At 43.6% G+C, this 27467-nt stretch overlaps 1 protein-coding gene across 7 annotated transcripts; it reads right to left on the bottom strand.

The window, feature by feature from the left end:
* Window positions 1-625: 625 nt before the first annotated feature.
* Window positions 626-27057, bottom strand: ZNF133 (zinc finger protein 133). 7 transcript variants are annotated; one of them, XM_041732594.1, is made up of 7 exons: window positions 25365-27057; window positions 24014-24126; window positions 15424-15569; window positions 11288-11362; window positions 4463-4589; window positions 4229-4324; window positions 626-2541 (listed from the first exon to the last, which is right to left on the bottom strand). In XM_041732594.1, the coding sequence occupies exons 2-7, from the start codon at window positions 24024-24026 to the stop codon at window positions 794-796; spliced, it is 2205 nt and encodes a 734-aa protein (XP_041588528.1). In that variant the 5' UTR covers window positions 24027-24126; window positions 25365-27057; the 3' UTR covers window positions 626-793. The 7 variants fall into 7 exon arrangements, with proteins under 7 accessions (XP_041588528.1, XP_041588529.1, XP_041588531.1 ...); XM_041732595.1 differs by having other exon boundaries at window positions 626-2538; XM_041732597.1 differs by lacking the exon at window positions 15424-15569 and adding an exon at window positions 17646-17769 and having other exon boundaries at window positions 25365-27056.
* Between the last annotated feature and the right edge of the window lie 410 nt (window positions 27058-27467).

Genomic DNA, 27467 nt, shown 5'->3' with positions numbered 1-27467 from the left:
ACATGCGGTTAAAGGTCATTATATTATTGGAGTGCCAGTAAGGTGATATGGCCAGGGGTGGTTAGAGATCATCCATGTTCTTGGTGGTCTGATATGAACATAACTGGAGATCCCAGGCTCTGAGATGCAAGAATTGATTGGCCACAGCTGAAAGACCAGACCTGGGGACTGGAGGGCTGGGGACAATGTACTGTTGAAGGGGCTCCATGATGGGAGGACCAGGGACTACATAAAGCCTGAGAAAAATCATTTAAGGTGGTTAGGGGATGATTCAGCAAAGGCAACATTTGAAAGTCAGAAGGAGAGAAACAAGAAAGGGAGCTGTCACAGAAGTCAAGAGAAGGGTGTAGTTGCAGATCAAAGTGGGCTGGCTAGAGGAAGCCATGATTTTTGGAAGACACTTGGAAGATTCCCCCCCCTCACCTGAAATCCCTGAATACAGTTCCTCAATGTTCCCCCTATACCAAGGACCAGATTTTCTAGTAAATGTTCTAGTGACTTAGTTCTTGTCTTCCAAGGAATTGAATTCTTGTGGCATAGTGGACTTAGGAGCTACCTGTACCGTTCCTTGTTCTCTATCTTTACAGACGAGTGAATGAGGTATGCAGTCAAGGTTACAGATATGTAAGAAGCAATCAATGTTTATTAGAACAAAAGGCCATAAAACATGAAGACTTAAGTGTGGAGAAAGCTGAGTCAAATGTCCTTTGACCACTTATGGAGTGTACTTCTTACCCCATTTCATCAAAGTATAACAATTTTGATGATTCAGTCCACACTACCATCTTCGCTTTCAAAGAGAGTGTAAGAGGTCAGAAGACTGCCCTGCACAGGCCTCAGGGTCAGGCTGGAGTGGCAGTTTGTAGTGGACAGATTTCATCCTCCTGTGTCTGCTGAGGTGGGACTTGTGGCTGAAGCCTTTGTCGCACATCTTGCACACATAAGGCTTCTCCCCCTGGTGTGTCATCTGATGTAAGAGGAGGTGTGACTTCTGGATAAAGTCTTGGCCACACTCTCGACACACACAAGGTTTCTCTTCTGAATGTACCCGTTTATGTATGATTAAAGCTGACTTGTTGCTGAATCCTAGGCCACACTGCCTGCACATGTAAGGCTTCTCCCTTGAGTGCTTCCTCTTGTGCCTGATGAGACCTGCCTGGTGACTGAATCCCCGCCCACACTCTCTGCACACGTACGGCTTTTCCCCTGAGTGTGTCCTCTGGTGTGCAACGAGGTTTGACTTTTGGCTGAAGCCTCGCCCGCACTCCTCACACACCATGGGCTTTTCCCCTGAGTGTGTCCTCTGGTGTCTGATGAGGTTTGACTGCTGGCTGAAGCCTCGCCCACAATCCTTGCACACAATGGGCTTGTCCCCTGAGTGAATGTTCTGGTGCCTGTTGAGGTGTGACTTCAGACTAAAGCCGCGCCCACACACCCCACACACATAAGGCTTCTCCCCGGTGTGTGTCCGCCTGTGTGAGATGAGGGTTGAATTCTGGCTAAAGCTGTGCCCACACACTCCACACACATAAGGCTTCTCTTTGGAGTGTGTCCTCTGGTGGTTGACAAGGGTCGTCCTCTGCCTAAAGCAGCGCCCACACTCTTTGCAGGCGTAAGGCTTCTCCCCGGAGTGTGTTCTCTGGTGTGAGATGAGGTTCGACCGGTCACTGAAGCCTAGTCCACAATCATTGCACACAATGGTCTTTTCCTCCAGGTGTGTCCTCTGGTGTCTAACGACAGCAGACTTCTGGCTAAAGCCTTTCCCACACTCCCGGCACACGTAGGGCTTCTCCCCCGAGTGTGTCCTCCGGTGTATGATGAGGTTTGACTTCTGACTAAAGCCTCGCCCGCACTCGCTGCACATGTATGGCTTCTCACCCGAGTGGGTCCTCTCATGGATGATGAGCGTGGACTTGCGGTTGAATCCTCGGCCGCACTCCCTACACACAATCGGCTTCTCCCCCGAGTGGGCCTTCTGGTGCCTGGCGAGGCTCTTCTTCAGACTGAAGCCCTTCTCACACACACCACACACATATGGCTTCTCCCCGGAGTGAATCCTCTGGTGACTGAGCAGGTTTGTCATCTTGCTGAAGCCCAGGCCACACTCTCTACAGTTGACCGTTCCAAATCCTAAAACTTCTATCCTCTTCAACAGTCGGTCGGCCTCCTCAGGGTTCCCTGTCGGAATGGGGCTAGACCCTATTTCCATGCCTCTGACACCACTCCGAGAGCTGGCTGGCTGCCTTTGGGGTGGCCTAGAGAATGCTCCCGAAGTCCTTTTCTTTGTCTTGCCAAACAAAGGCTTGGCAACTTCTCTCTCTTGACTTTCCACTTTATCACTCCAGGGCTCTGGATCAGAGGCATGTTGCTGCTGCTTCTGGGCCCCTGGGCACGGATCCCCTGGGTCAACATGAGTTTCTGCACACAGGCATGCGAAGACCCAAGGGGGGTGATTACACAGCATGTGTTGCGTGTGGCGTTTCTGACTGGAAAAATCCGAAGGGCAGAGAGGACAGAGGTGGAGTTCTGGCTTTGGTTCTGCTGCAGAGAGAAAAGCCAGGAGTCAGAGCAGAAACTCGGTGGGGCAGACCCAGCAATTCTGCCTTGTGGGCTGTGAGGCTTGATTCCCTGCTCTTCAAAATGCTTCCAACTTGAGAGCTACCCAGTCAAGGCTTCCTTTAAATGATGTACTTTTCTAGCCACTTCCATTATGGTCTAGAAAACCCACCCTCCAGCCTCTCCCATGCAGTCAGCTTTATGATCATCACAGGCAATTTCGGCTCTTTCAAATAGGGCCACTAAGCAACAGTCCTTCTCGGCTCCCGCGACTGTCTCCTAGTCAGCACCCACACGATGGAGACCGTGTCCACAACTATTTTCTCTGACTGACAGAGATCTGATCACAGGACCTGTATAGAAATGTCAGGTCTTTCCCTATTTCCCACTGAGGACAAAGGGACAGATGGAGAGAGCACTCACTCAGAATGGAGAACCCCCAGTGTAGGAAGCAGCATAAAAATGGTTAGAGATGGTCTGTGAGATGCCTGGAGTTCCTCCACTCACTAACAAATATTTATTGGAGGATTACTTTGTGCTAGAATTTCTAAGAGGCCACAGGTAATGGACAACACAAGCACTGTCTAGTCGCCCAAAGATGGTCCCTCCTGGTACCCCTGACCAGTTTAAACCCTGTTAATCTTCATAATTAATCTAAATAAAAATCTCCCCAGAAATCAGTATAGAAGCAAAAATTTCTTCTTATAGTACCTCATATGTAGAAGATGTTAACACTAAGTGTATAGTTTTATCATAGTTGGTTCTAGTCTTCAGAAGGCCAGAAACAACCAAACAATTTGAGAAACCAGGTAGTCATTGTACTGGACCAACCTCAACACAATTTTCTTGATTAATAAACTGAACTTTTAAAAACCAACTGTATTCACATCTAAATTCTAGCATTTGGTTCTGAATGTTACTGTATTTGGAGATGGGGCCTTTATTTTTATTTTTTTTTATTTTTTTAAATTTTTTTTGAGATGGGGCCTTTAAAGAGGTAATTAAACCTTAATTAAGAAGTAATTAAGATTAAAAGGGGTCATAAGGGTAGTCCCCTCATCCGATGTGACTACTGTCCTTATAAGAGGCAGAGACAGCAAGGATGTGCACACACGAAGGAAAAGCCATGTGAGGACATAAAGAGAAGGCGGCCATCTGCAAGCTTCTTTCTGTAGCTCACTGGGTTTTTTCTTACATTCTTGCTCCATCCTTTTAAAAAACAGTAACAGAAAGAAGCCCATGAGGGGTACCTGGGTGGCTCAGTCAGTTAAGCAGCTGCCTTTGGCTCAGGTTATGATCTCAGGGTCCTGGGAGTCTGTATCTCCCTCTGCCTCTCCCCCACCACCTGGCTGGTGCCCCCCCCCAAATAAATAAAATATTTTAAAAAAGGAAAAAACAGAAAGATGCCCATGAATGTGGAAGAAAACTGAGTGAAGTAAAGAGGGCAAACATAGTGGGAGGAAGAAAGAGAGATGAGAGATACCAGGACAGCCCTGCTCTCAGGTCAGGATGAAGGTCTAGAAGGGAGGCCACACCAGGCAATGCAAATACAGCACAGGAGGTCAGGAGAAGCAGGAAAGCCGCCCTCTCTAGCACCTGGGCAATGCCTCCTGTCTCCCACCGTGCGCTGCCTGCAGTTCTGTGCTCCGTCTGCCCCACACTCCCCACTCACCTGGACAGAGGGCTGGTGGGCATTTCCCCTCCTCTCTCCAGCTTTCCTTCCCTTGCTCCAGCTGGGTGATAAGTTTTGGCTTAGAAAATGGAATTCCTGCTCACAGGAAAAGAAAACAAGGTGGCTATAGGTGAGGGGCACAAAGGCCAACTCAGAAAGCAAGATGACTGCTTCAAGCATAGCCTCAAATGCCCAGCAGCAAGAATGTGAGTCCTCAAGGATTCTAGGGCTTACCCAGTGAGATCAGGTTGCTGTAGTTCTCCAGCATCACCTCCCTGTACAGGGATCTCTGAGCAGGGCTCAGCAGCATCCACTCTTCCTGGCTGAAATTCACAGCCACATCTCTGAATGCCATGTGTGCCTGGAACAGAAAACACAGCCCTGCTCACTGAGGAGCCAGCCTTGCCCATGACTCAGGCTGAGGGAAAGGAAGAGGCTGCCCTGCAGGAGGCTTGGAGAGCTATCAAGATTCTGTCCTCAGGGTGCCTGGGTGGCTCGGTTGGTTAAGCATCCAACTCTTGACTTTGGCTCAGGTCATGATCTCAGGATTGTGGATCGAGCCCTGTGTTGGGCTTCATGCTTATTGAGAAGACTGTCTCTCCCTCTTCTTCTGCCCTTCCCCCCATTCATGCATACCACTCCCCTCTCAAATAAATCAATAAATCTTAGGAGTGCCTGAGTGGGCTCAATTGGTTAAACATCTGACTCTTGACCAGGTCATAATCTTGGGGTCATGGGATTGAGCCCTGCTCAGACTCTGCTGGGTGTGGATCCTGCTTCGGATTCTCTTTCCCCTTCCCCTTGCTGCTCCTCACACTCACATGCTCTCTCTCTCTCTCTCAAAAAAAAAAAAAAAAAAAAAAAAAAAAAAAAATTCTGCCTTTGATTATGACCTTGATACCATGTTTTCCAAAACCTCTGAAACTCTGTTGCTATCCAGCCAAACCTGTGAATCTTGAATCTACATTTAAGATCTTCAGTGGGTTGCGTGGAGAATATATGCAAAAAAGAGTCCCTAGGGGCACCTGGTTGGCTCAGTCGGTTACGTGTCTGCCTTTGGCTCAGGACATGGTCTCAGGGTCCTGGGATTGAGCCCTGTGTTGTGTTTGGCTCCCTGCTCAGTGGGGAGTCTGCTTCTCCCTCTGCCCCTTCCCCTGCTTGTGCTCTCTCACTCTCCTTTGCTCTCTCTCTCCAAAAAATAAAAATAAAATCTTAAAAACAAACAAAAAAAAGAGTCCCTAACTTTCAGGAACTTTAAACTTAAACAGAAGAGGGACTCCTGGGTGGCTCAGCAGTTGAGTGTCTGTCTTTGGCTCAGGGCATGATCCCAGAGTTCCAGGAAGAGGTCCCACATCAGGCTCCCTGTGAGGCCCCTGCTTCTCCTTCTGCTTATGTCTCTGCCTCTCTCTGTGTCTTTCATGAATAAATAAATAAAATCTTAAAACCTAGAAGAGCAAACAACATATAATAATTAAAAGTAAAAGCATAACAGACTTCAAATTTTAAGAATTTAAAAGATCAAATAATATTACCAATCATCTTAGTATTGAGCATCTGAAGACTAAAGTGCATACAATTTAGTAACGGCACAGGCTAACCTATAATTAAGTCCTTTCCCTAGATGCCATGGTCCCTTGGCCTCCTTGGATCTGAGAGACATAAGTGGGTAGTGGTGAAGAGCACGGTCTTGAGCGTACTTCCTGGTTTGGGGCCCACCTCTGTGGTCAATTAGTGAAATATAGATAACAGTATATTAAATGTATGGCCCTACACTGTGGATGCTCAGGATGGACCTTCGTGGCCACTCAACCTACAAATTCATCGCTATATTCGTTCTCATCCCCCCACCCAGTTTTACTCATCTCCTTAACTCTATTTCAAAATGGAGGACATGGGAAATACAGACATCAGGAAAAGGGTCCTGAGGCAGACCCAGGAACTTTTATCCTAAAGGATGGGCAAGAGAAGAGGGAAGTGTTAGGTATTCCAAATGAAGCATGTGGGGAGCAGAGAAGACGACGCTGTGAGCAAAGGAAGAGAGGATGCTGTAATGCAGACAGGGAGGACAACCCGGGAGGAATAAAAGGTAGAATACAGAAGAGGTGGAATGTATAAAAGGTGGAATGTGTAAGAGGTGGAATGAATAAAAGATAGAATATAGAAGAGAAATGTAGCAGCCTACAGATTTTTAATCTGTATTGTAGAATATATATGATAAATATTTTACCATTTTTACCATTTTAGGTATACATTTCAGTAACATTAAGTTCATTCACACTGTTGTACACCCATTACCACTGCATCTCCAGGACTTGTTCAGCATCCAACACTGAGTCTGTAACCATTAAATAATAACCCCTCCTCCTCTCAAACCCAGGGAACCACCATTTTAGTTTCCATCTCTATGTATGTGCTTATTCTACATACTGCAAATAAGTAGACTTATACAATATCTGTCCTTTTGTGTCTGGCTAATTTTACTCCTGTAGAAGCATGAACTCAGAATTTCCTCCCTTTTCAAGACTAAAAAATATTCAGTTTTATATTTATGTATATATAAATATATATTTATATTTTCATTTCATATATTTTCATAATTTCATTTTCATATATTTATATATCCATTGATGGACATTTGGTTTGGTTTGTATTCACCTTTTAATGACTGAATAATACTCCTCACAAATTGGTGTATAATGAGTCCCTGCTTTCAATTCTCTGGGGTATATACCCAGAAGTAGAATTACAAGAGCAAATAGCAAAGTCATATTCATTTTTTTCAGGAATCACTGTGCTCCACAGCAACTGCATCATTTTACAACAACACTAGCAATGCAGAAGTATTCTAATTTCTCCATATCCATCCTCACCAACACTTGTTGCTGGTTTTGTTTGTAATAAGCCATCTGATGGGTGTAAAGTGGCATCTCATTGTGGACTTAATTTGCATTTCCCCAATGATGAGTGATGATGATCATCTTTTCACATGCTTATCTGCTATTTATATAACTTCTTTGCAAAAATATCTATTCAAGTTCTTTTCTTTACCCATTCTTAAATTAGGGTGTTTGTATTTTTGTTGGGTTGAGTTCTTTATATATTCTGAATATTAATCACTTACCAGTGATTTGCAAATATATTTGCACAAAAGTCATAAATTTTGATGAAGACCAATTTAGCTATTTTTTCTTTTGTTGTTGAGCTTTTGGTGTAATATCCAAGAAATCATCACTAAATCCAATTTCATGAAGTTTCCCCTAAGAAACTGTTCTTTCCTAAGAGTTTTATAGTTTTAGTTCCTACTTGTTTAGGTTTTTAATCCATTTTGAGTTCATTTTTGTATATGGCATGAGGTCCAACTACATTCTTTTGCATGTAGGCATACAGGTTCCCAGCACTGTCTATTAAATAGACTGTCCTTTCCACCACTGAATAGTCTTGGTACTCCCGTCCAAAATCATTTGACCATATACATGCAACTTTATTTCTCTCTGTTCTAGTCTGTCAGTCTGTAATTCCATCTCTATCCCAGTACCACAGAGCTTGGATGACTAGCTTTGTAGTAAATTTTGAAATCAAGACCTATGAGCCCTCCATATTTGTTCCTTTTCAAGACTGTTTTGGCTATTTAGAATCCCTTGAGGTTTCATATGAATTTTGGGATCAAGTTTTCTATTTCTGGAAAAAAAAAAAAAAGTCATTGGGATACCAGGACCCCAGGATCACTCCCTGAGCCAAAGGAAGACACTCAACCACTAGCCACCCAGGTGCCCCCAATTTAGATGTCTTTTTTTAAAAAAGAATTCTTGCCTACTTACTCTGGCTAGAACTTCTAGTACTGTGTTTGACAGCAGTGGCAGAAGTCGGCATCTTTGTCATATTTGATCTTACAGAAAAAGCCTTTAATCTCCTACCATGGAGTATGTTAGCTGTGAGGTTTTCACAAATGACCTTTATTATGTTGAAGTAGTTTTCTTCTATTCCTAGTTTATTGAGTGTTTTTATCCTAAAAGAGTGATGGATTTTATCAAGTACTTTCTGTATCAGTTGAGATGGTCACGGGGGTTTTGCCCTTCATCTGTTAATGCAGTATATTCATTGATGTTTACATGCTGACCCATCCTAGCATTCTAGGACTAAACCCCACTTGGTGGGATTCTTTTAGTATGCTGTATAATTCTATACAAAGTATAGAATGTTTTTACTAGTGTAGAAAAGCGTATAATTCTTTTAATATGCTGAATTTGGTTTGCTAATATTATGTTGAGAATTTTTGCACCTGTTTTCACAAGGGATATTGGCCTGTAATTTTCTCTACTGCCTTTGTCTGGTTTTGGTATCAAGGTGATGCTGGCTTCACAGAATTAGCTAGGCAGTATTCCTTCTTCAAGTTGGGGTGGGGGGGCGGCAGTGATATTTGAGAATTGGTGTTTTTCTTTAAATGCATAAAATTCACCAGTGAAGGTGATGGTTCAGGGTGGTTCTTTGCTGGGAGCTTTTGATTACTGATTCAAGGCCCTTGCTGGTCTATCAATTTCTATTACTTAATGATTCTGTTCTGAGGGGTTTTTTTTGTTTGTTTGTTTCTAAGAAGCTGTCCATTTCATCAAGGCCATCCCGCTTGCTGGGGTATAATAGTTTATAATAGTCTTGTATAAACCCCCTTATTTCTGTAGAATCAGTAATAATGCCCCACCTGCACTTCTGATTTTAGCAATCTGAGACTTTTTTGTTTTCTCAGTCAAGTTAGCTAAAAGTTATGTCAATTTTGGTAGGCTTTTCAAAGAACCAGTTTCTGGTTTTATTGATTTTCTCTATTATTTTTCTATTCTCTATTTAACTCTGTTCTAATCTTGACTATTTCCTTCCTCTGCTACCCTGAGTTTAGTGTGTTCTTTTTCTAGATTCTTAAGGTAAAACTATGTTATTGCCTGAGATATTTTTCCTTTTTTTTTTTTTTTTTTCAGAGATTGAGGGAGGGAGAAAAAGAGAGGGGCAGAGGGAGAGGGTAAGAGAGAATCTTAAGCAGGCTGCATGCCCAGCATGGAGTCTGACGTGGAGTTCAATCTCACAACCCTGAGATCACGACCAGAGTTGAAATCAAGAATTGGACACTTTAACTGACTGAGCCACTCCAGCACCCCTTCATATCCATTTGTATACATTCTCTATCTATTTTCATTAGAATTATCACAGTGATTAAATTTAATATCCTAAAGTTAAAACACCCTAATTTGAATTGATATCAGCTTAACTTCAATAGCATGCACAATTCTTTTCCTATGTGCTCCATCCTAATCTCCTGTCAGTTATTAAAATCATAAAATTACACCTCTATGGCCTGTGTCCAAAAATATACTCATAATTGTGTTTTCTTTAAGGCATTAGTCTCTAAAATCATGTGGAAAACAAAAAATGTGTAAACCCAAGTAACAATAACACTAGCTTACATAATTGCTAATTATTTACCTTTACTGTAGAACTTTATCTCTTCATACATCATCAACTAACCGTCTAGTATCCTTTCATTGCAACCTGAAAGCCTTCCATTAGCATTTCTTGCAAGGCAAGTCTGGTGGCTGCAAACTGTATCACCTTTTCTTTTTCTGGGAATGTCTTGTTTTCTCCCTTACTTTTGAAGTTTTGCTGGATATAGAATTCCTAGTTGACAGTTTTTTCTTTCAGCACTGAATATGTATCAATGCATTGTCTTCTGGCTTCCACAGTTCCTGATTAGAAATCTGCTGATAGATTTTAGAGGACCCTTTGTATGTGACAAGTTGCTTCTCTCTTGATACTTTTGAGATTCTCTGTTGCCTTTGGCTTTCAAGGGTTTGGTTACACTGTATTGTGGTGTGAGTCTCTTTGACAGTTTATCCTACTTGGAGTTTGTTGAGCTTCTTAGTTGCTTTTTATATCTTCTGTTTCTATTTCTATGTTGTCCTAATATAATTTTCTCAATTTTGTTCATGTCTTCCTTTAGGTCAGAGAATCTTTAAGACATCTGTTTTAAAGTCTTTGTCTAGTAAGTCCCACCATCTGGCCTTTATTGGGGATAGTTTTCTATTGATTTTTTCCCCTCTGAATGGACTCTATTGTCCTTTTTCTTTGTATGCTTCATGACTTTTTGTGGAAGACTGGATATCTGAATCTTATAATATGGCAACCTTCGCATTCAGATTCCCTGGTATCTACTGGGTGGTTTTAAACTTGTGGTAGGCTGTCTCTGCTGGGATTCAGCCTGAGGTATAAACTTAGGGTTTTCTCAGGTCTTTCTTATGCTTTTCTGATCCTGTGCCTTTCCATGGGCATGCATGGTAACTTTCTAAATCCCCTGCAAGTGCAATTGTTTTGGATATTCTAGTCTTGAAATGTCTGATGAAAAAGATGAAAAAGGAAAAAAATAAAGGGGAATAAACTTCCAAGGATCTGGTTCTTTAAAGCTCCTACTTCAGCCAGTGGGGGTTGTAATAATGATGCCCCATTTCTGTAATCAGAAGAAGCAATCAGGAATCAGAATGCAGATCCTCGACATTTGGAGGACAAGGTCCTTACTGCCCACTCTGGCCTCTGCAAGCTGTGTGCAAACTGCTTCAGGAACATATGTATGGCTTTCTGCCATGGGGGTGGGGGTGGGTGCACTAAAAGCTGAAACTCGCTGTTCCAAACCTTCCTTTGGAAGCTGCAAGCATTCAACTAGACTCCAGAGTTACAAAATAGTTATATCAGACAGATTTTGCCAGTACAATTGTTGTCTAGGTGGGGAGACAGATTTCTGGTGCTTCCTACTTTATTATTTTCCATGATGTCACTCTCAGCTTGTAAAAGTTTTAAAGCTGAACAAAGGAACGTAGCCTGTATCCTGTCCTGTAGAACTATGCATTATTCACAGTTAGCCACTTGGTGAGTGACTTACATTATGGGTGGAACAAGCTTCAGGTAAGGTAAGTCATGCCTCTAGGACTAATGCTAGACTCTGTCAAGGACCAACAAGGCAGTCAGGATAAGAGAATGTGTCTATCCTGAGATAGCCAGTGTGGAAATACAGAAGACACTCACCATTACCCTGGCTTTCCGGGACCCTGTGGCCATTTTTCCTGGTATCCCTAAAGAAGGATATCTCAGAAGGCAGATCTGGGTAAGGAAAACAGAAATGAAAGGGTGTCAGGTGGGAATGCTTGCCCCATGAATGAGGCAGGGCCTGCCTCAATTGGGGGAAGGGTGGCATGCTGAGGAATGTTAACAGTCTAAGTCTCAACTAGGGCCCTGGAAGAAGGTCCAGGAAGCCAGACCTTCAGCAGGTTCAGTTCCACACTCTCCTGATCACAACAAATTAAATGTAAAAGAGCATTTTTGAGGCCATTTACTTGGCAATAGATGATGTTAAATGCAGCACTATGAATCTGAGGGGTTGTGCAAATGGTATTCTGGTTGTTTTTTTAAAAGAAATACATATTGAAGTATTTATGGATGGAAATGAATAAAAACATTTCAGAAAAAATGAGACAAAAACATGAAACAAGATTGCAACACGGTGATGACTGTTAAAACTTAGACTTTATTATACTATTCCTGCTTCTTTTGAACATGTCTAGAATTCTCCCATTAAAAATTATTTTAAAATTCTTAACCAGCAAAAAAACTTATGCAACATGATAAATAAGAAGCATTAAATCAAGATTATGTACATAAGGATGGTGATTATACTACTGTCTCCTTTACATTTGAGATTTTTCATTAAAAAAGTAAAATGTGGGATGCCTGGGTGGTTCAGCAGTTGAGTGCCTCCCTTCAGCTCAGGGCATGATCCTGGAGTCCCAGGAATGAGTCCCACATCAGGCTCCCTATGTGGAGCTTGCTTCTCTCTGCCTGTGTCTCTGCCTCTCTCTCTCGGTGTCTCTCATGAATAAATAAATAAAATCTTAAAAAAAAAAAGTATACAATTTTTCACTGGAGAGCCAGGACAGAAAAAAAAATTAAAAAATAAAAAAACTAAAACACTGTGTTGAGAACAAAACTAGTGGAACCCAGAGCAATAACCAAGGACAGAAATTGGCAAGAATGAATTATCAATTTTAAAATAATAAATTATGACAAAGATTAGACAAATAAATATTATGACTTAGATGAAGTGACAGGAAAGAAATGAAATGGCAAATCACTCATAAGGGAAATCAAAGAACATTTTTCAAGAAATTTATTTCTGTGGTTTAATTTAATTCTATTTAATTATACATGCAATTAACATCTCTGTTAGTGTTGGAAAGAACCCTGAATAGTCTGAAGATTATAAAGGAAAAGGTTTAGTTCTCTTTCTGGACTCTGCCCCAGGACCACACCTGTGTAACTACTGTTAACTATTTTGTGAGTGCTCTTTGATTTATCATTTTGTCTCTTCATTTTCATCTGTATTTGGGTACATGTGCAAAATGTTACCTTCCTATAAATAAAAACCATCTGTATTATTCTTTGTTTTTTAAGATTTTATTTATTTATTCATGAGAGACACAGAGAGCGAGGCAAAGACACAGGCAGAGGGAGAAGCAGGCTCCCCACTAGGAGCCCAATGTAGGACTCGATCGCAGACCCTAGGATCATGCCCTGAGCCAAAGGCAGATGCTGAACCGCTGAGGCACCCAGGTGTCCCCCATCGGTATTGTTCTAATTTAGGTGCATTTGTGTACACCAGTACTCACAGCCTAACTCTGTTCTTTTTAAGAACTGTTATGCTGTGTCCATCAGCAGACCACGTTTTCTTTAACAAAGTATTCTTCTGTCAATGGATAGACTGTAGTGTTTATCACCAAAAGGTTATAAGCAATACTTTTTTGCAAACATGTCAGTCCTTCTGTATAAGTGCTAAAGGAGTGGAATTTCTGGACATAAAACTGAACATATGCTTACACCACCAAACTGCCCTCCAAAGGCTGACCAATTCATAATCCTGATGACCACATATAGTACACCCCTTTCCACACTTTCTATAATACTTGATTCATCCAGGAGATTCCTCAACTAAGGCTTACCATATGCAGGAGCTTGGGGAATTCTAGAGCTATAAGTTCTTTGTGAGGGGTCACAAAGATTCCTTTGTGAGGAATCTACTGGAAGATGACTATTAAACTTGGTAGGACAGGACAGGGGAAAGCAGGTAAAGGACTGATGGTAAGTACTTAATGTATATAACTGTAGACCTAGCACTATGTGGTGGAGAAGAGTGGGGAAGAAAAATATATACTTATGGTATGCCTATGTGTCCTGATAAAGTAGAAATGCCACTAAAATGGGAGGAGAGACAGGGAAGGAGAAAGTAGAAAAAGTTTACTGAATGTTGCATTAAGTGGTAGTTAGAGGGAAAAACACAAAGTCACAGAATTTCTAAAAATAATAATGAAACACTGTGGATGTGTGACATTCATTTAAAACAGTGAGGTGAGGCGATCCCTGGGAGGCTCAGCAGTTTAGCGCCTGCCTTCGGCCCAGAGCGTGATCCTGGGGTCCCGGGATCAAGTTGTGCATTGGGCTCCCTGTATGGAGCCTGCTTCTCCCTCTGCCTGTGTCTTTGCCTCTCTCTCTCTCTCACGAATAAATAAAAGCTTAAAAAAAAACAACAAAACAGTGAGGTGAGGAAAATGGATAGCTTCAGATATTTTAATAAAGATAACAGAAATTAGTTAACATAAAAAATTGTAATAAGTCCTAATTTCTTAAAAAATTAGTGAAATAAACACAGCTATCTTAAGAAATGAGAAAGCATTAATATTCAAAATAAGAAATCACAAAGGGGAAATGTCAGTTTCTTGAATTATCAATGTATTAGGTTTAAAAAAACAACTAACTGTTTTCACTTGCCTTCTACTCCAGAAAGTAGGAAAAAAAAAAAAAAACTGAGAAAAAGAGAAGTGTCCTTTTAAAAGAACAAGAAACAATAAATTAAAAACCAGAAGCATTAGATTCTTTTTTTTTTTTTAAGGATTTTATTTATTTTTTCATGATAGTCACAGAGAGAGAGAGAGAGGCAGAGACACAGGCAGAGGGAGAAGCAGGCTCCATGCACCGGGAGCCCGACATGGGATTCGATCCCGGAGTCTCCAGGATCACGCCCTGGGCCAAAGGCAGGCGCCAAACCGCTGCGCCACCCAGGGATCCCGAAGCATTAGATTCTTATTCTGAGAACAGCTTATATCAAACTATCCCTCTTCCGAATAACTATACATCTTGATCAAAATATAAAAAACAACTATTTGGAGACACTGCAACCAGAAGCAGCATTAGAGGGTGTACAACCCTTGGAAGAAGGGACACATACTGTATTGAACATGGTTTTCATCTGAGGGCAGTCCCCAGTCCGTATGGCACACGAGGAATAGATCCAAAGTCTGTGGCTTCCAGACTTCCTGGAAACCGCATGGCAAAATCCTAGAAAAACAGGAGCAACTATGCATGGAGCCTCAGAGCTACACACAAGCACCGCCTAAAGGTGGCTGAATACGTGAGGCAAGAGAACAAAAAGTTCAGGTGGCTAACAACCAACGAAGGTGAAAGGAGTTGCGCAGGTTTCTGCTACTGTTCACAGGTAAGCCTGAGTGTACAGCTTGAGTCCAATCAAGTAAAAGATCGCTAAATACCTTAGATAAGCTCCTACTGAAACACAGGTTACACAAAACATACATCCTTTCAGCATACCTAGAGAATACTCTAACTTCAAGTTACCTGTGAATAAATCACCTATTAAAAAACAAAAGGGCAAAAAAAATTTTTTTAAAGCATAAAGCACTAAACCAGTGAGCTGTCTCCTATATTTCCTACATGAAGCCATCAGAGAGTAGAACAGCTCCGGGGTAAAACTACATCAAAGAGAGAAGAGAGGGATCCCTGGGTGGCGCAGCGGTTTGGCGCCTGCCTTTGGCCCAGGGCGTGATCTTGGGGAGCCGGGATCGAATCCCACGTCAGGCTCCCGGTGCATGGAGCCTGCCTCTCCCTCTGCCTGTGTCTCTGCCTCTCTCACTCTCCCTCTCTCTCTGTGACTATCATAAATAAATAAAAATTATAAAAAAAAAAAAAAAAGAGAGAGAGAGAAGAGAGGCACTACTAGTGTGGATTTAAAGTTGGTGGAAAACAACCATCAGAAAAGAAAGGTTACCATTCATGAGAAAATGCTGAAAAGGCATATACCGATAGGTCAGAGCACTTACCACAGGGAAGGGACTTAAAGGGCAGGCAGAACGAGCACAGAAGTCTTGGAGAGGGAAAGCTCCAGGGGGAAAGGTGGGATTACAAGGAAAAGGTGCCTCTTGGAAACTCCAAGGTAAAGGGAAAAATAAGGAAGAAATAAAGGGTCCTGCAAAACAGAAGAGAATTTAAAAAAAGAATACACAATCTCTCTTCCTCCTGCAATCCAACAAAGAAAGCAACTAGTTACACTAACAGAACAGGTTCCCTGACCTAGGAAATGTCAACAACACTAGAATCCGACAGTTGTTTACAGAAATGCAGATGTGCAGTCATCCTCTATAAAAAACCAAACAGAAAATGAGAATCCAAAGTTCGGCTAAAGAAAATTCTACACACACACACACACACACACACACACACACAAAATCTACACCTCCCTTCTAACCCAAAAAAGGAAGAGAAAAAACGATGACACAGAAAAAGCCGTAACAAAACACTACAAGCTGAATTCAAATATTTGAGCATATCCTCAAATATTTGAGCATATGAGAAATCACCCAGAATCAAAAATTTGAATTTGTAACATTTTATACATTTGAGGAAATGAATAGACTTAAACCTATTGTGATCATCATTTCCCAATACATACATATATCAAATCATTATGTTGCACATCTTAAACTAATACAATGTTACATGTCAACTATATTTCAACAACTCTGGAAACAAAATTCAAAAGCAAAGAACAAGTGCAGCCCGGGTGGCTCAGCGGTTTAGCGCCACCTTCAGCCCAGGGTGTGATCCTGGAGACCTGGGATTGAATCAGGTTCCCTGCATGGAGCCTGCTTCTCCCTCTCTGTGTCTCTCATGAATAAATAAATAAAATCTTAAAAAAAAAAAAAAAAAAAAAAGGCAAAGAACAAATAGGCAAAAAAATAACGTGAGTGTTAACTGAATTTCAGAAAGAAATGAAACTAAGTTACAAGACAGCAAAGAATAGATTGAAAACAGGATGGGCATTGAAGTGTAGCAGGAAAACCACTTAAGAGAATAAAAATGAAATAAAGAACAGGCTAGAGAAAAAGTGGTTGAAATGGAAATCAGACCAAAAAAAAAAAAGGAATATCACCCATATAATTGTAGTTTCTGATAGAACCAAAAAGGGAAACAATATTTAAAACTATAGTCCAGGGGAATCCCTTGATGGCTCGGCGGTTTGGCACCTGCCTTTAGCCCAGGGCATGATCCTGGAGTCCCGGGATCAAGTCCTGCATTGGGCTCCCTGAGTGGAGCCTGCTTCTCCCTCTGCCTGTGTCTCTGCCTCTCTCTCTGTGTGTCTCTCATGAATAAATAAATAAAATCTTTAAAAAAAAAAAAACAACTATAGTCCAAGAAAACTTCAAAAATAGATGACCTGAACCTAAATTATGAAAAGACCTACAGAGTACCAGGGAAGTTTACTTATAACCACCAACTTCAAGATATCTACTAGAAAAGCTATCAGGTCTTTAAGAACAAGTGATCTAGGCAAAAAATATACCAGACTTCTATCAGAATTATCAAAATCATCATTCAACCCTGATGTACTGCTCAGAATGTAAAATGGTGAAGCCACTATGGAGAACAGCATAGTGGTTGCTCTAAAAATTAAAAATAGAATTATCATATAATCTCCCAACTCCACTTCTCGGTATATTACAAAAGAATTGAAAGAAGGGACTGGACAGATATTTGTACAGTTATGTTTACAGCAGTATTCATAACAGCTAAAACATGGAAACAACCATATATCAACAAATGAATACATAAACAAAAATCACATACACACACGGATATAAAAAGGAAATTCTGATACATGGTACAACATAGATTAACCTTGAAGACACTAGGCTACGTGAGATAAATCAGACACAAAAAGACAAATATTGTATGATTCCACTTACATGAGGTACTTAGGGTAATCAAATTCACAAGGACAGAAGTAGAAGGATGGTTGAAAGGGGACTCAGGGGAAGGGGAAATAGAAAGTTATTGTTTAATGGGTATAGGGCTTCAGTTTGGAAAGATGAAAAAAGTTCTGGAGATGGAGAGTGCAGTGGTTGTACAACAATGTGAACATCCTTAATGCTGTTGAACTATACACTTAAAATGGTAAATTTTGTGTTATATATATTTTATCCCATTAAAAAAAAGTATGAAAAAATAGTCATTCAAAGCAAGGCGACAATGGAGCCACACTTACAAGAAACTTAAAGGCAAGGCATTATGAGCCAAAGATTTCATATTCATCCAAGGGATCCTTCAAGTAAGGTTTACACAGGCAAGAGCTTGGGGAGTTCCAGAGCCATAAGCTCTTTGTGAGGAATCTACTGAAAGATAATATTAAAACATAGTTAAGACAGGACAGGGTAAATCAGGTAAAGGACTGATAGTGAGGGGTACCTGGGTGGCTCGGTCAATTAGGCATCTGCCTTCAACTCAGGTCATGATCCCAAGATCGTGGGATCCAGACCTGCTGGGAGCCTGCTTCTCCCTCTCATCCTTGCTCATGCGCTCTCTCGCTATCTCTCTCTCTCTCTCTCTCAGATAAATAAATAATCTTAAAAAAAAAAAAAAAAGAACTGATGGTGAGTATTTAGTATACATAATTGTAGATCTAGCACTACATGGTGGGTAAGAATGGGGAAGAATCTACAGTTATACATAACTGTAGATCTAGCACTACATGGTGGGAAGAATGGGGTATATGGCTATGTGTCCTGAGAAAGTAGAAATGCCACGAAAACGGGAGGAGAGACAAGGGAAAGGGAAAGTAGAAAAAGTTTACTGAATGTTGCGTTAGGTGGAAGTTAGAGGGAAAACACAAATGAATTTCTAAAATTCACAGAATTTCTAAAAACAAAACATTTAGATGTGTGGGATTCATTTAAAACAGTGAAGTATGGGAAATGTATAGTTTTAAATATTTTAATAAAAATAAAAGCAGAAATTAATAAACAGAAAAGTATATTAAGTGAAATCCTAATTTCTTCTCTCTCTCTCTCTCTCTTTTTTTTTTAAAAAGATTTTATTTATTTATTCATGAGAGACACAGAGAAAGAGGCAGAGACAGAGGGAGAGGCAGGCTCCTCGCACAGAGCCCAATGTGGGACTTGATCCCGAAACCGGGATCATGCCCTGAACCAAAGGCAGACACCCAACCACTGAGCCACCCAGGCGCCCCTGAAATCCTAATTTCTGCAAAAAAAATTGGTGAAACATGGCTAACTTAAGAGAAAGCATAAATACTGAAAATAAGAAACAAAGGGGAAATAACTACTGAATCACAAGAATATATTTTTTAAAAAGTTATATGAGTATTTTTCAGACCTCTATAAAAAAATTTATATACCTACATGAAATGCATGACTTCTAAGGAAATATAACTGACCCTAAGTGGTCACAAGGGAATTCTACCAAACTTTCAAGCCAGATAATCCCAATGCTCTAAGTACTATTCCAGAGCCCTGAAAAAGGAAGGGAACTTCCTTATTCTTTTTAGAAAGCAACTCTAATGTTGAGACCTAAACTTGATGGCAGTTCAAAAAAATGACAATTAAAGACCATTATCACTTGTGAATATTGAAGCAAAATTCTAGAAATATCAGTTAAGAGACTCCAACACAACCATAAGAAAATATTTCACCGAGGCAAAGTGGGATTCCCAGAAATTCAATATTGGTGTGACATTAGGAAATTCATTACTATAACACACCATATTAATCAACAAATCTAAGGAGGAAAACCAAGTGTTTTTATGCATGCTGAAATATTCTTTTTTTTTCCATGCTGAAATATTCTTTAACAAAACTCAACACTCATTCCTTACTTTAAAAAAAACTCTCGGGCAGCCCGGGTGGCGCAGCGGTTTGGCGCCGCCTGCAGCCTGAGGTGTGATCCTGGAGACCCAGGATCGAGTCCCACATCAGGCTCCCTGCATGGAGTCTGCTTCTCCCTCTGCCTCTCTCTCTCTCTCTGTCTCTATGAATAAATAAATAAAATCTTAAAAAAAAAAACTCTCAATATAAGATTGATGGATTCTTAAAACTTTTTATTCATTTTTATTTTTTTTAAAGATTTTATTTACTCGGGGATCCCTGGGTGGCGCAGCGGTTTGGCGCCTGCCTTTGGCCCAGGGCGCGATCCTGGAGACCTGGGATCGAATCCCACATCAGGCTCCCGGTGCATGGAGCCTGCTTCTCCCTCCGCCTGTGTCTCTGCCTCTCTCTCTCTCTCTCTCTCTCTCTCTCTCTCTGTGACTATCATAAATAAAAAAATAAAAAAAAAAAATTAAAAAAAAAAAAAAAGATTTTATTTACTTATTCATGAGAGACACACAGAGAGAGAGAGAGAGAGAGAGAGAGAGAGAGAGAGAGAGAGGCAGAGACATAGGCAGAGGGAGAAGCAGGGTCCACACAGGGAGCCCAATACGGGACTCAATCCCGGGACTCCAGGATCATGCCCTGGGCTGAAGGCAGGCACCAAACCGCTGAGCCACCCAGGGATCCCCAAAACTTTTTATTTTGAACTAATTTTAGGCTTACAGAGAAGTTTGAAAAATATCAATTCTCATATAACCTTTACCCAGATTTCTCTAATGTTAACATCTTAGGAAACCATAGTATAATGATCAAAACCAAGAAATTAGCATTGACTAAAGCACAGTCCTTAATCAAATGTTGTCAGTTTTTCCACTAATGTGGAAAATGTGTCTTTCATGAACTTGACACTTCTGAAGAATATCCCTCAATTTTGGGTTTGTCAGATGTTTTTTTTCATGATCAGAGGGAGGTAAGTTCATTTTTGGCTAGATTACCTCTTAAGTGATGTCATGTCCTTTTCAGTGCACTGCATCAAGGGGCTAATGATATTGATATGTCTCATTACTGATGATATTAACCTTGATATTGATCACTTGGTTATGGCAATGTCTGCTGGGTTCTTAAAATTAATAAATATCTTGGGAGAGATACTTTCAGATTATACAAATACCTTGTTTCTCTTCAAACTTCCACTCACTAGTGTTAGCATGTGTTGGTGGGATGTGTCCATGCCTGGTATTACTGTGGTATTTAACCAAAAGATGTTCTATTTCCCTTTTTAATTCTAAATTCAGGGATGCCTGGGTGGCTCAACGTTTAAGTGTATGCCTTTGGCCCAGGGCGTGATCCTGGGATCTGGGATTGAGTCCCCAATCAGGCTCTTTGCAGGAAGCCTGCTTCTCCCTCACCCTATGTCTCTGCCTCTCTCTTTCACTGTGTCTCTCATGAATAAATAAATAATTTTTAAAAAAATTCTAAGTTCATTAATTATTCTGTAAGTAAGAATTGTTCCTTCTCCCTCATTTTTATTGTTATTTATTTCTATCAGTATGGATTCATATCTTATTCTATGTGTTATAATAGAGTATCATTACTATTTTGCTGTTCAAACTATTCCAGCTTCAAACATTGGGAGCTTGTTCTGGTTGGCCTTTTCCTGCTTTAGTCAATAAATGTGGTACAAGTGACACTGTGTCAGTTACAGATTTAAATCTTTTTTTTTTTTTTTTTTTTTAAGATTTAAATCTTAAGAAGACTAGAAAGCTTATGTTCTAGGGAAGCCCAGGATACCATGTAGAAAGTTCAGCTCCTCTGCTGGAGAGACCATGCAGAGGCAGAGGCCCTGATGCTATATGGAGAGTGAGGCCCAGTTGTCCCAGCTGACCCCAGCCTTCCAGCCATCCTAGAAAGGGCCAAATACATGTGGGAACCATCTCTGATGTTCCAGTCCAAACAAGTCTCCAAGGGACTGTGGCCACCGCCAGATCTATAACTCACACAGAGCAGAAGAACCACAAAGCTGATCCTAGTAAACCCAAAGAATTGTGAGAAATTATAACATGCTGATTCTCCTAAGCCACTAAGTTTTGGGGGTGGTTTGTGGTGCAGCAATCAATAATCAGAACCCTTCCAGACATGCTATGCCTTCTCCCTCTGCAACTTTCTTAATGACAGAGGTACCTTCCCTCCCACCCACATGCCTATTCCAGCACCAGGACTACTTCCCCACTTGCCACAGCAAGCCCATTACCAAGATTGATTGATTCTACCTCTGAGAACTCTCTCAACTCCTCCCCACTTCCACACCAGCTAGGGGAGGAGGACAATGGCCACAGTCCCTCCTGGTAGGGTCTGCAGACCCTCTCCCGACATCACAGTCAGCCTCATCCATTCCTCCCAGAATTAGCTCTAGATACGTACAGTTGGATCACTCATTCATTCAGTAAAGTATTTATTAATCTTCTCCTGCATGATAGGTACTAGTTTAGACAATGGGGATACCAAAGTGAACAAAAACAAAAAAAATCTACCCTCATTGACACACAAGTCCAAAGAAGGAAGATGGGCATATCAAATTTAAGGGAATAAAACACACAGTACATCAGGAAGTGATGAGTGAGATGAAGACCAATATGGCAGAGAAGAAGAAAAGTAACAGAGGTGGGGTTTTGGAATTTTATTTATTTATTTATCTGGGGGCAGGGAATGGGGGAGTCTGGTTAGGCATGGTCTCTCTGAAAAGGTGACCATCTGAAGCATGTGAAGGAGTGAGCCAAGTGGGTAGTTCTGAAAAGAGACAGTTCAGTGTGGCTGGTATGCTGAGCATCACAGGCAAGACCCAGTGCATGGTAAAGGTATAGAGTTCACTGTGGCTGGTGTGCTGTGCTTGAGACCAAGTGGGAGAGAGAAAGTTTGAGTGTAAACATTGGGGGAGATCATACTCAGCTCTGTAGGATACTGGTTTTTTACTTTGTCTGAGATAAGCAGCAGCTAGAAGGTTTTGAGTAAATGCATGACATTTTATTTGACTGACATTTTAAAAGATCTCTTTGGTTACTATAGTGACTAATATACTTTAGGGGGACGAGGGAAGATGCAAAGAGATCATGCAAGAGCTATGATCATCCAGGTGAACCAGGTGAGATGGTGGTAATCTAGGCCACAGTGGAAGCAGTGGAGGTTGGAGATGGTTAAAGTCCAGATTTGCTTAGTGGGGATGGAGTATAAGAGCAAGAAAGAGTTAAGAATGACTCCAAGGTTTTGAGCCTGAGCAATCTGAAGGAAGAAGGAGATATCATGTCACTGCTCCCTATTAGAGCTAAACTCCCTGAAAGAGTGGTCTATACTCCACTGGGGTGGAGCATATTTGGGGGAGGTGATCAGATTCTGTTATTGGACACATTAGGTTTGGGATGCCAAAGACATATCCAAGAAGAAATTCGATGTAGACAGCAGGAGACTGGAAGCTGGGGTGAAAGGCATAGATCTAGGCTGAACCTAAAAGAGATGGCATTTAACGCCTGGAGATGGGGGACGCCTGGGTGGCTCAGCGGTTGAGCTTCTGCCTTCGGCCCAGGGCGTGATCCTGGAGTCCCAGGATCGAGTCCCACTTCGGGCTCCCTGCATGGAGCCTGCTTCTCTCTCTGCCTATGTCTCTGCCTCTCATTCTCTCCCTCTCTCTCTCTCTCTCTGTGTTTGTGTGTCTCATGAATAAATAAAATCCTTGGGGGAAAAAAAAAAAGGCCTGGAGAGGAGTCAGGGCCACCAAGGAGACAGTGTAGCTGGAGAAGATGAGAAGTCCAAGAACCAGGGTCTTCCACAGTGGGAGTTTGGGAGAAGAGTAGCTGGCAAGAGGGACAGGAGGAGTGGCCTACAAGGTAGGAGGAAAACCTGCAAACCAGGAGCAACCACGTGAAAGGATATTTTAAGGAGAAGAAGTACACAACTATGTAAGATGTTGCTGAGAACTGACTGTGGCATTTGCCACAGGATGGACAACCTTGATGAGAATGTTTTTCAGTAGGTAGAGCTGAAAAGGCTTCATTGGGATATTTAAGAGATGAAGGAAGGATAGACGTAGAGACAGCAGCAGAGGCAAGTATTTCAAGCTTAGCTCTGATGAAAATGAAAGATGCAGAGCCATAGCTAGAGGGGGAAATCATGTCACTGCCTTGTTCCTTCCTGTCCTCAGATCAAGGCCACACTCACTAATTTGTCATTTTTGGCTCATTCCAACAATGCCCAATCCAAGCCTCTCCAATCAGAACCTCCCCTGCCTCCCCCCACCCCCCCTGACGGAACTTCCCTTCCAGCCAGCAAGGACAACAAGTGCCTTCACACTACATCACCTGCTTAATCTAACCAGGTGCCAGGTATTGTTAGTGACTCAAGAGGAGAAGGATGGGGTGCCCAATCCTCAAAGAACTACGTGACAGTTGGACAGTCATAATGTAGCCTGAGAGTCAAGAGTCCTGATAGTGTCAAGTGTTCCGCTGGTGACAAGGACAGACTGGAAGTACTCTCTGGGGGAAATCCAGGAATGCTCTGCAGTGGGATCACATCTGAGCTCAATCAATTGGGTTTATATACTAAAGCAGAAAGGCATGGAGAAATTGAAGGGATTACGAATGAGGACACAAGATCTGAAGAAGAGTCCCGGTGAAAATTGTCACTCTTACAACAGGCCTTGTTTCCTGGGGATGGGACACTGTAGGGCACAAGGTGTCAAAGTTGTGCAAAAGAAACTCACCGTGGTTCCGCATGCAAACAGGAAAGGGGTCCCCACCTGAAGCTGGACTGTCAGGAGCCCAAGGGTCCTCTCTTTGCCCACCGGGCAGTCCTTGATGGGCAGGTAGGCAGGGGCTACAGAGGGCAGATTAAGGACAAAAATGGTTCAGAAGAGTTAACTGGAAACCCTCACACTCCAGCAGGGTAGGGACTCCTCCTCCTCAAAGAAACGGACCTATCGCAGAAGGAAAGACTGTGGGCAGCTTGCTGGGAACAGAGCCTGCCCTGACATGCCACTGACACTGAGCACGAGCAGAGCAGAGCAGATCCTCTCTCACCTTTGTTTTTAATAAGAATCAGGCACTGAGAATACACCAGCCACTGTATGAGTTTCACCTAACTCTCCTCAACCAATGAAGTACAATTTATTATCTTCATTTTACAGATGGGAAAATTGAGACACAGGTCAGTCTCCTGCCCGAGGTGGCATAGCTATAAAATGACTGAGCCTAGACGAATCAGGCTGTCGAGGCCATATTCTTAACCAGTAAGGGGAATCTCTTAGGACCAATCTTGATTCTTCTCATAAGTGTACCCATTATGGGAAGAATCAAGACTGGTCCTAAGGTGATGAGCACGGAGTGTGAGTGACGAGTTTGTGGAGTTCTATCTACTTCTGGCTGTTGGAAATTTCTCTGTAATACAAAGTTAAAATGGACCCTGAAATTCCAAAGCCTGTTCACACCAGGGCTGTGGGAATCTGTGATTCTAGTGGTCGGCGAGGACCCTCGGGACCTCTGAAACCTTGCCCAGGGGACCCTACCCCGACCTCTTCCTCCGAGGCCGGAACCCAAGGGCCACCAGCCACACCGCGAGCCTGGGATCGCGCCAAAATGGCCCCTCCACGCCCCGCGCAGGCAGGCGCGTCTGCCAAGCCAGCCGCCTGTCGCCCCGCCTCGGCACAGCGGAGGGGTGGCTGCACCCAAGAAACATCCAGCCACCGAAACCCGGGACACGGCCAAATACCGGCCCCCGAGGCCCACGTACTGAAGCCCTCGCAATCCCGGGCAGCTGCGACGTGAACCACCGCCCTCCCAACACCGCGACTGCGGCCAAGGCCGAACCCGTCTCCACTCGCAGGAACCTTGGACGGAAGGCCCACGCCCGGCACCCAGCACCCAGCACCCAGCACCACCCGGCTTCGCGGCTGAGCTTTACCCACGGTCCTCGGGGATGCGCGCCCACACCCTCCAAAATAAGACATCGGGAGAGCACGGCCTGAGCCACGACAGCGTGTCCCCGCCGCTACCCCCTCTCCCCGCCATCTGCACCGTCCCCAGCCTCGGCCCATACACCAGCCTTTTAGGACCCACCTTGCCGCGCGCCAGGAAGGAACGGCACGGTTGCCGCAAGGGTCCCGCCGGAGGCTCACTCACCGGCTCCACCGAAGAACAAGGGGTCACTCCAGCCACCAGCTGGGGACCTACTTCTGTAGGTTGCCGGGACTACACTACCCAGCATCCTCGGCGTGGCGCCGGGACTACCCCTCCCAGGATGCTCCACGCAACCACACGCGCCCTGACCGCCCACCACAGCCATTGGCCTCCCAGGGAGCTGTTTCTAGGTAACGTGCCCCGATCACTAAGGAACTACCACTGCGGCACCTGGATCCGTTATTGTTTCTTAAAACCACGTTCGCAAAACATGTAGGGGGTCCCAGGTGAAGCTTCTCGCCCTGATGTGCCCGCTTCTCTAACGCCTCCGCCTCGGAGACTACACTCCCCAGTGACCCCTGCAGTGACTTCCGCATCCGGTGGCGACCCGCCTCCCGGCGGGCGGAAATACCGCGTCAGGGGAGGTGCGGCTCGGCTTCCGGGCCTGGCGCGGGTCCGCGGCGTGGGTCGGTGAGGTCGCGGTACTGTCCGGCGGTCCGTGAGCGATCGGCTCGGGTGTCCTTTTAACTCCGTTGGGCCCCATAGAGAGGGCGACGCTGAGGGAGGCGGCGCAGTCTTCCCAAGGTCTCCCGGTGCGGTGTAGACTCGGATTCTGAGCACCCTCGGCCTGAAATATCCACTGCGGGTTCCCTGGGACCTTTTTTCCTCCGTTGGAGTTCCCAGAGTCCCCAGACTATCACTCGTCCCCTGGAGGCCAGGACCCTCACTCCTAGACCATGGGTCGGGGTAGAGCCACGCTCTTCGGGTCTCTGTTCCGGGCTGCCGCCCGCCAGTCGCGGGAGGAGGGTGTTGACACCCGGCACCCTCGCGCTTCTCTTCACCTTCCTCAGGCTTTCAGAAGTTTCATTCTTCTCTAGGAAGACCCAAAGAAACGTCCACGTGGCCTGGAGAGCGAGGGAAAGACAAGACTCTCCTAAAATCCCTTCTTAGCTTTTGGAAGATGAATCATTCCCTTCTCTTGCTCGATTGCCTTGTCCGTAGTGAGTTCGGGTCACCCCTGACTCTGGGGGGGCGCCCGCTCTTACTCGGAGCCCTCTGCTGGCAGTTCCTCTCTGCCCCACCCACGACTTGATTCACCGAGAGATCAGCTGTTCGCGCCCTTGGAGGTTCAGAGTAACAATGCAAAGGGGTCCATGTGTAAGTGTCCAGGGGTGCTTGCTCTATGCCAGGGGCAGATCCCAGGGGCTTGGAGATGAGAAAACAAGGAAGACTTCAGGCTGAGAGACCGCCTGAGCTCCCCTGAGGCAGTGGGTGAGAGGAGGAGCTGGAGAGAGGCGGGCCAGTGGGAGGAGAGCAGGAAGTGAGGTCAGAGCACTAGGGGCTCGGTCACTGGGTGAGTGGCCCTGGCCTCCGCGAGGGAGGTTTTCTAAAGAAAAATGGTCTTGTATCAGGCTGATTTTCCATATGCATATAGGCAGGGGTGCCATCTGGCATGCAGATGTTCAGTATGGCCAGCCTTCTGGTTCATATTTGAAGGAGTTCTCAGCATTTAATTACTAGGAGTTTCCATCTAAAAATCTGGATTGCCTGCCTTCTAAAAAGACTCCTTGCCTCTTTTATCAATCTCTTTTTTTTCTCTGTGGTACTTCCCACCCACTCTATCCCACTCCCTACCTCATCTGGAATACCTTGCCTCCTCTTCTTCCTTGACTTCTAAATCCTGTCCACCCTTCAAGTCCAGATTCTCAGTTCTCTTTCCTGAAACCTTCCCTGATTTATCCTGTGGTGACTTCTTGTGATTCCTCTGACCCTGGCTGTACCCGGGAGTTTTGAAAAATATAATGCCTGAACACCACCCTAAGGTGGAGCCCTGGCATCCATTATTTGTAATAAAGCTGCTTTCACTCAAGGGAAGGTGTCACCTGATAATGTAGAGGACAGATTCTGTTTTGGAAAGGAAATTTTGGGTAGCCCAATGGCTCAGCGGTTTAGTGCTGCCTTTGGCCCAGGGCCTGATCCTGGAGACCCGGGATCGAGTTCCATGTCAGGCTCCCTGCATGGAGCCTGCTTCTCCCCCCCGCC

The sequence above is a fragment of the Vulpes lagopus genome, chromosome 18, assembly GCF_018345385.1.
Source record: "Vulpes lagopus strain Blue_001 chromosome 18, ASM1834538v1, whole genome shotgun sequence".
NCBI classification, from domain to species: domain Eukaryota; kingdom Metazoa; phylum Chordata; class Mammalia; order Carnivora; family Canidae; genus Vulpes; species Vulpes lagopus.
The sequence above is the reverse complement of the archived record's forward strand: the minus strand, read 5'-3'. Positions and strand labels throughout refer to the sequence as shown.

What these genes read in the sequence shown, in the direction of transcription:
- ZNF133 (XM_041732594.1), bottom strand. An exon ending in CCCGGAAAGCCAGGGTAATG is followed by an intron (nt 4,590 to 11,287) that starts GTGAGTGTCTTC and finishes TTTCTGTTCCAG; the next exon opens with GCACACATGGCATTCAGAGA. An exon ending in CAGCAACCTGATCTCACTGG is followed by an intron (nt 4,325 to 4,462) that starts GTAAGCCCTAGA and finishes TCCTGTGAGCAG; the next exon opens with GAATTCCATTTTCTAAGCCA.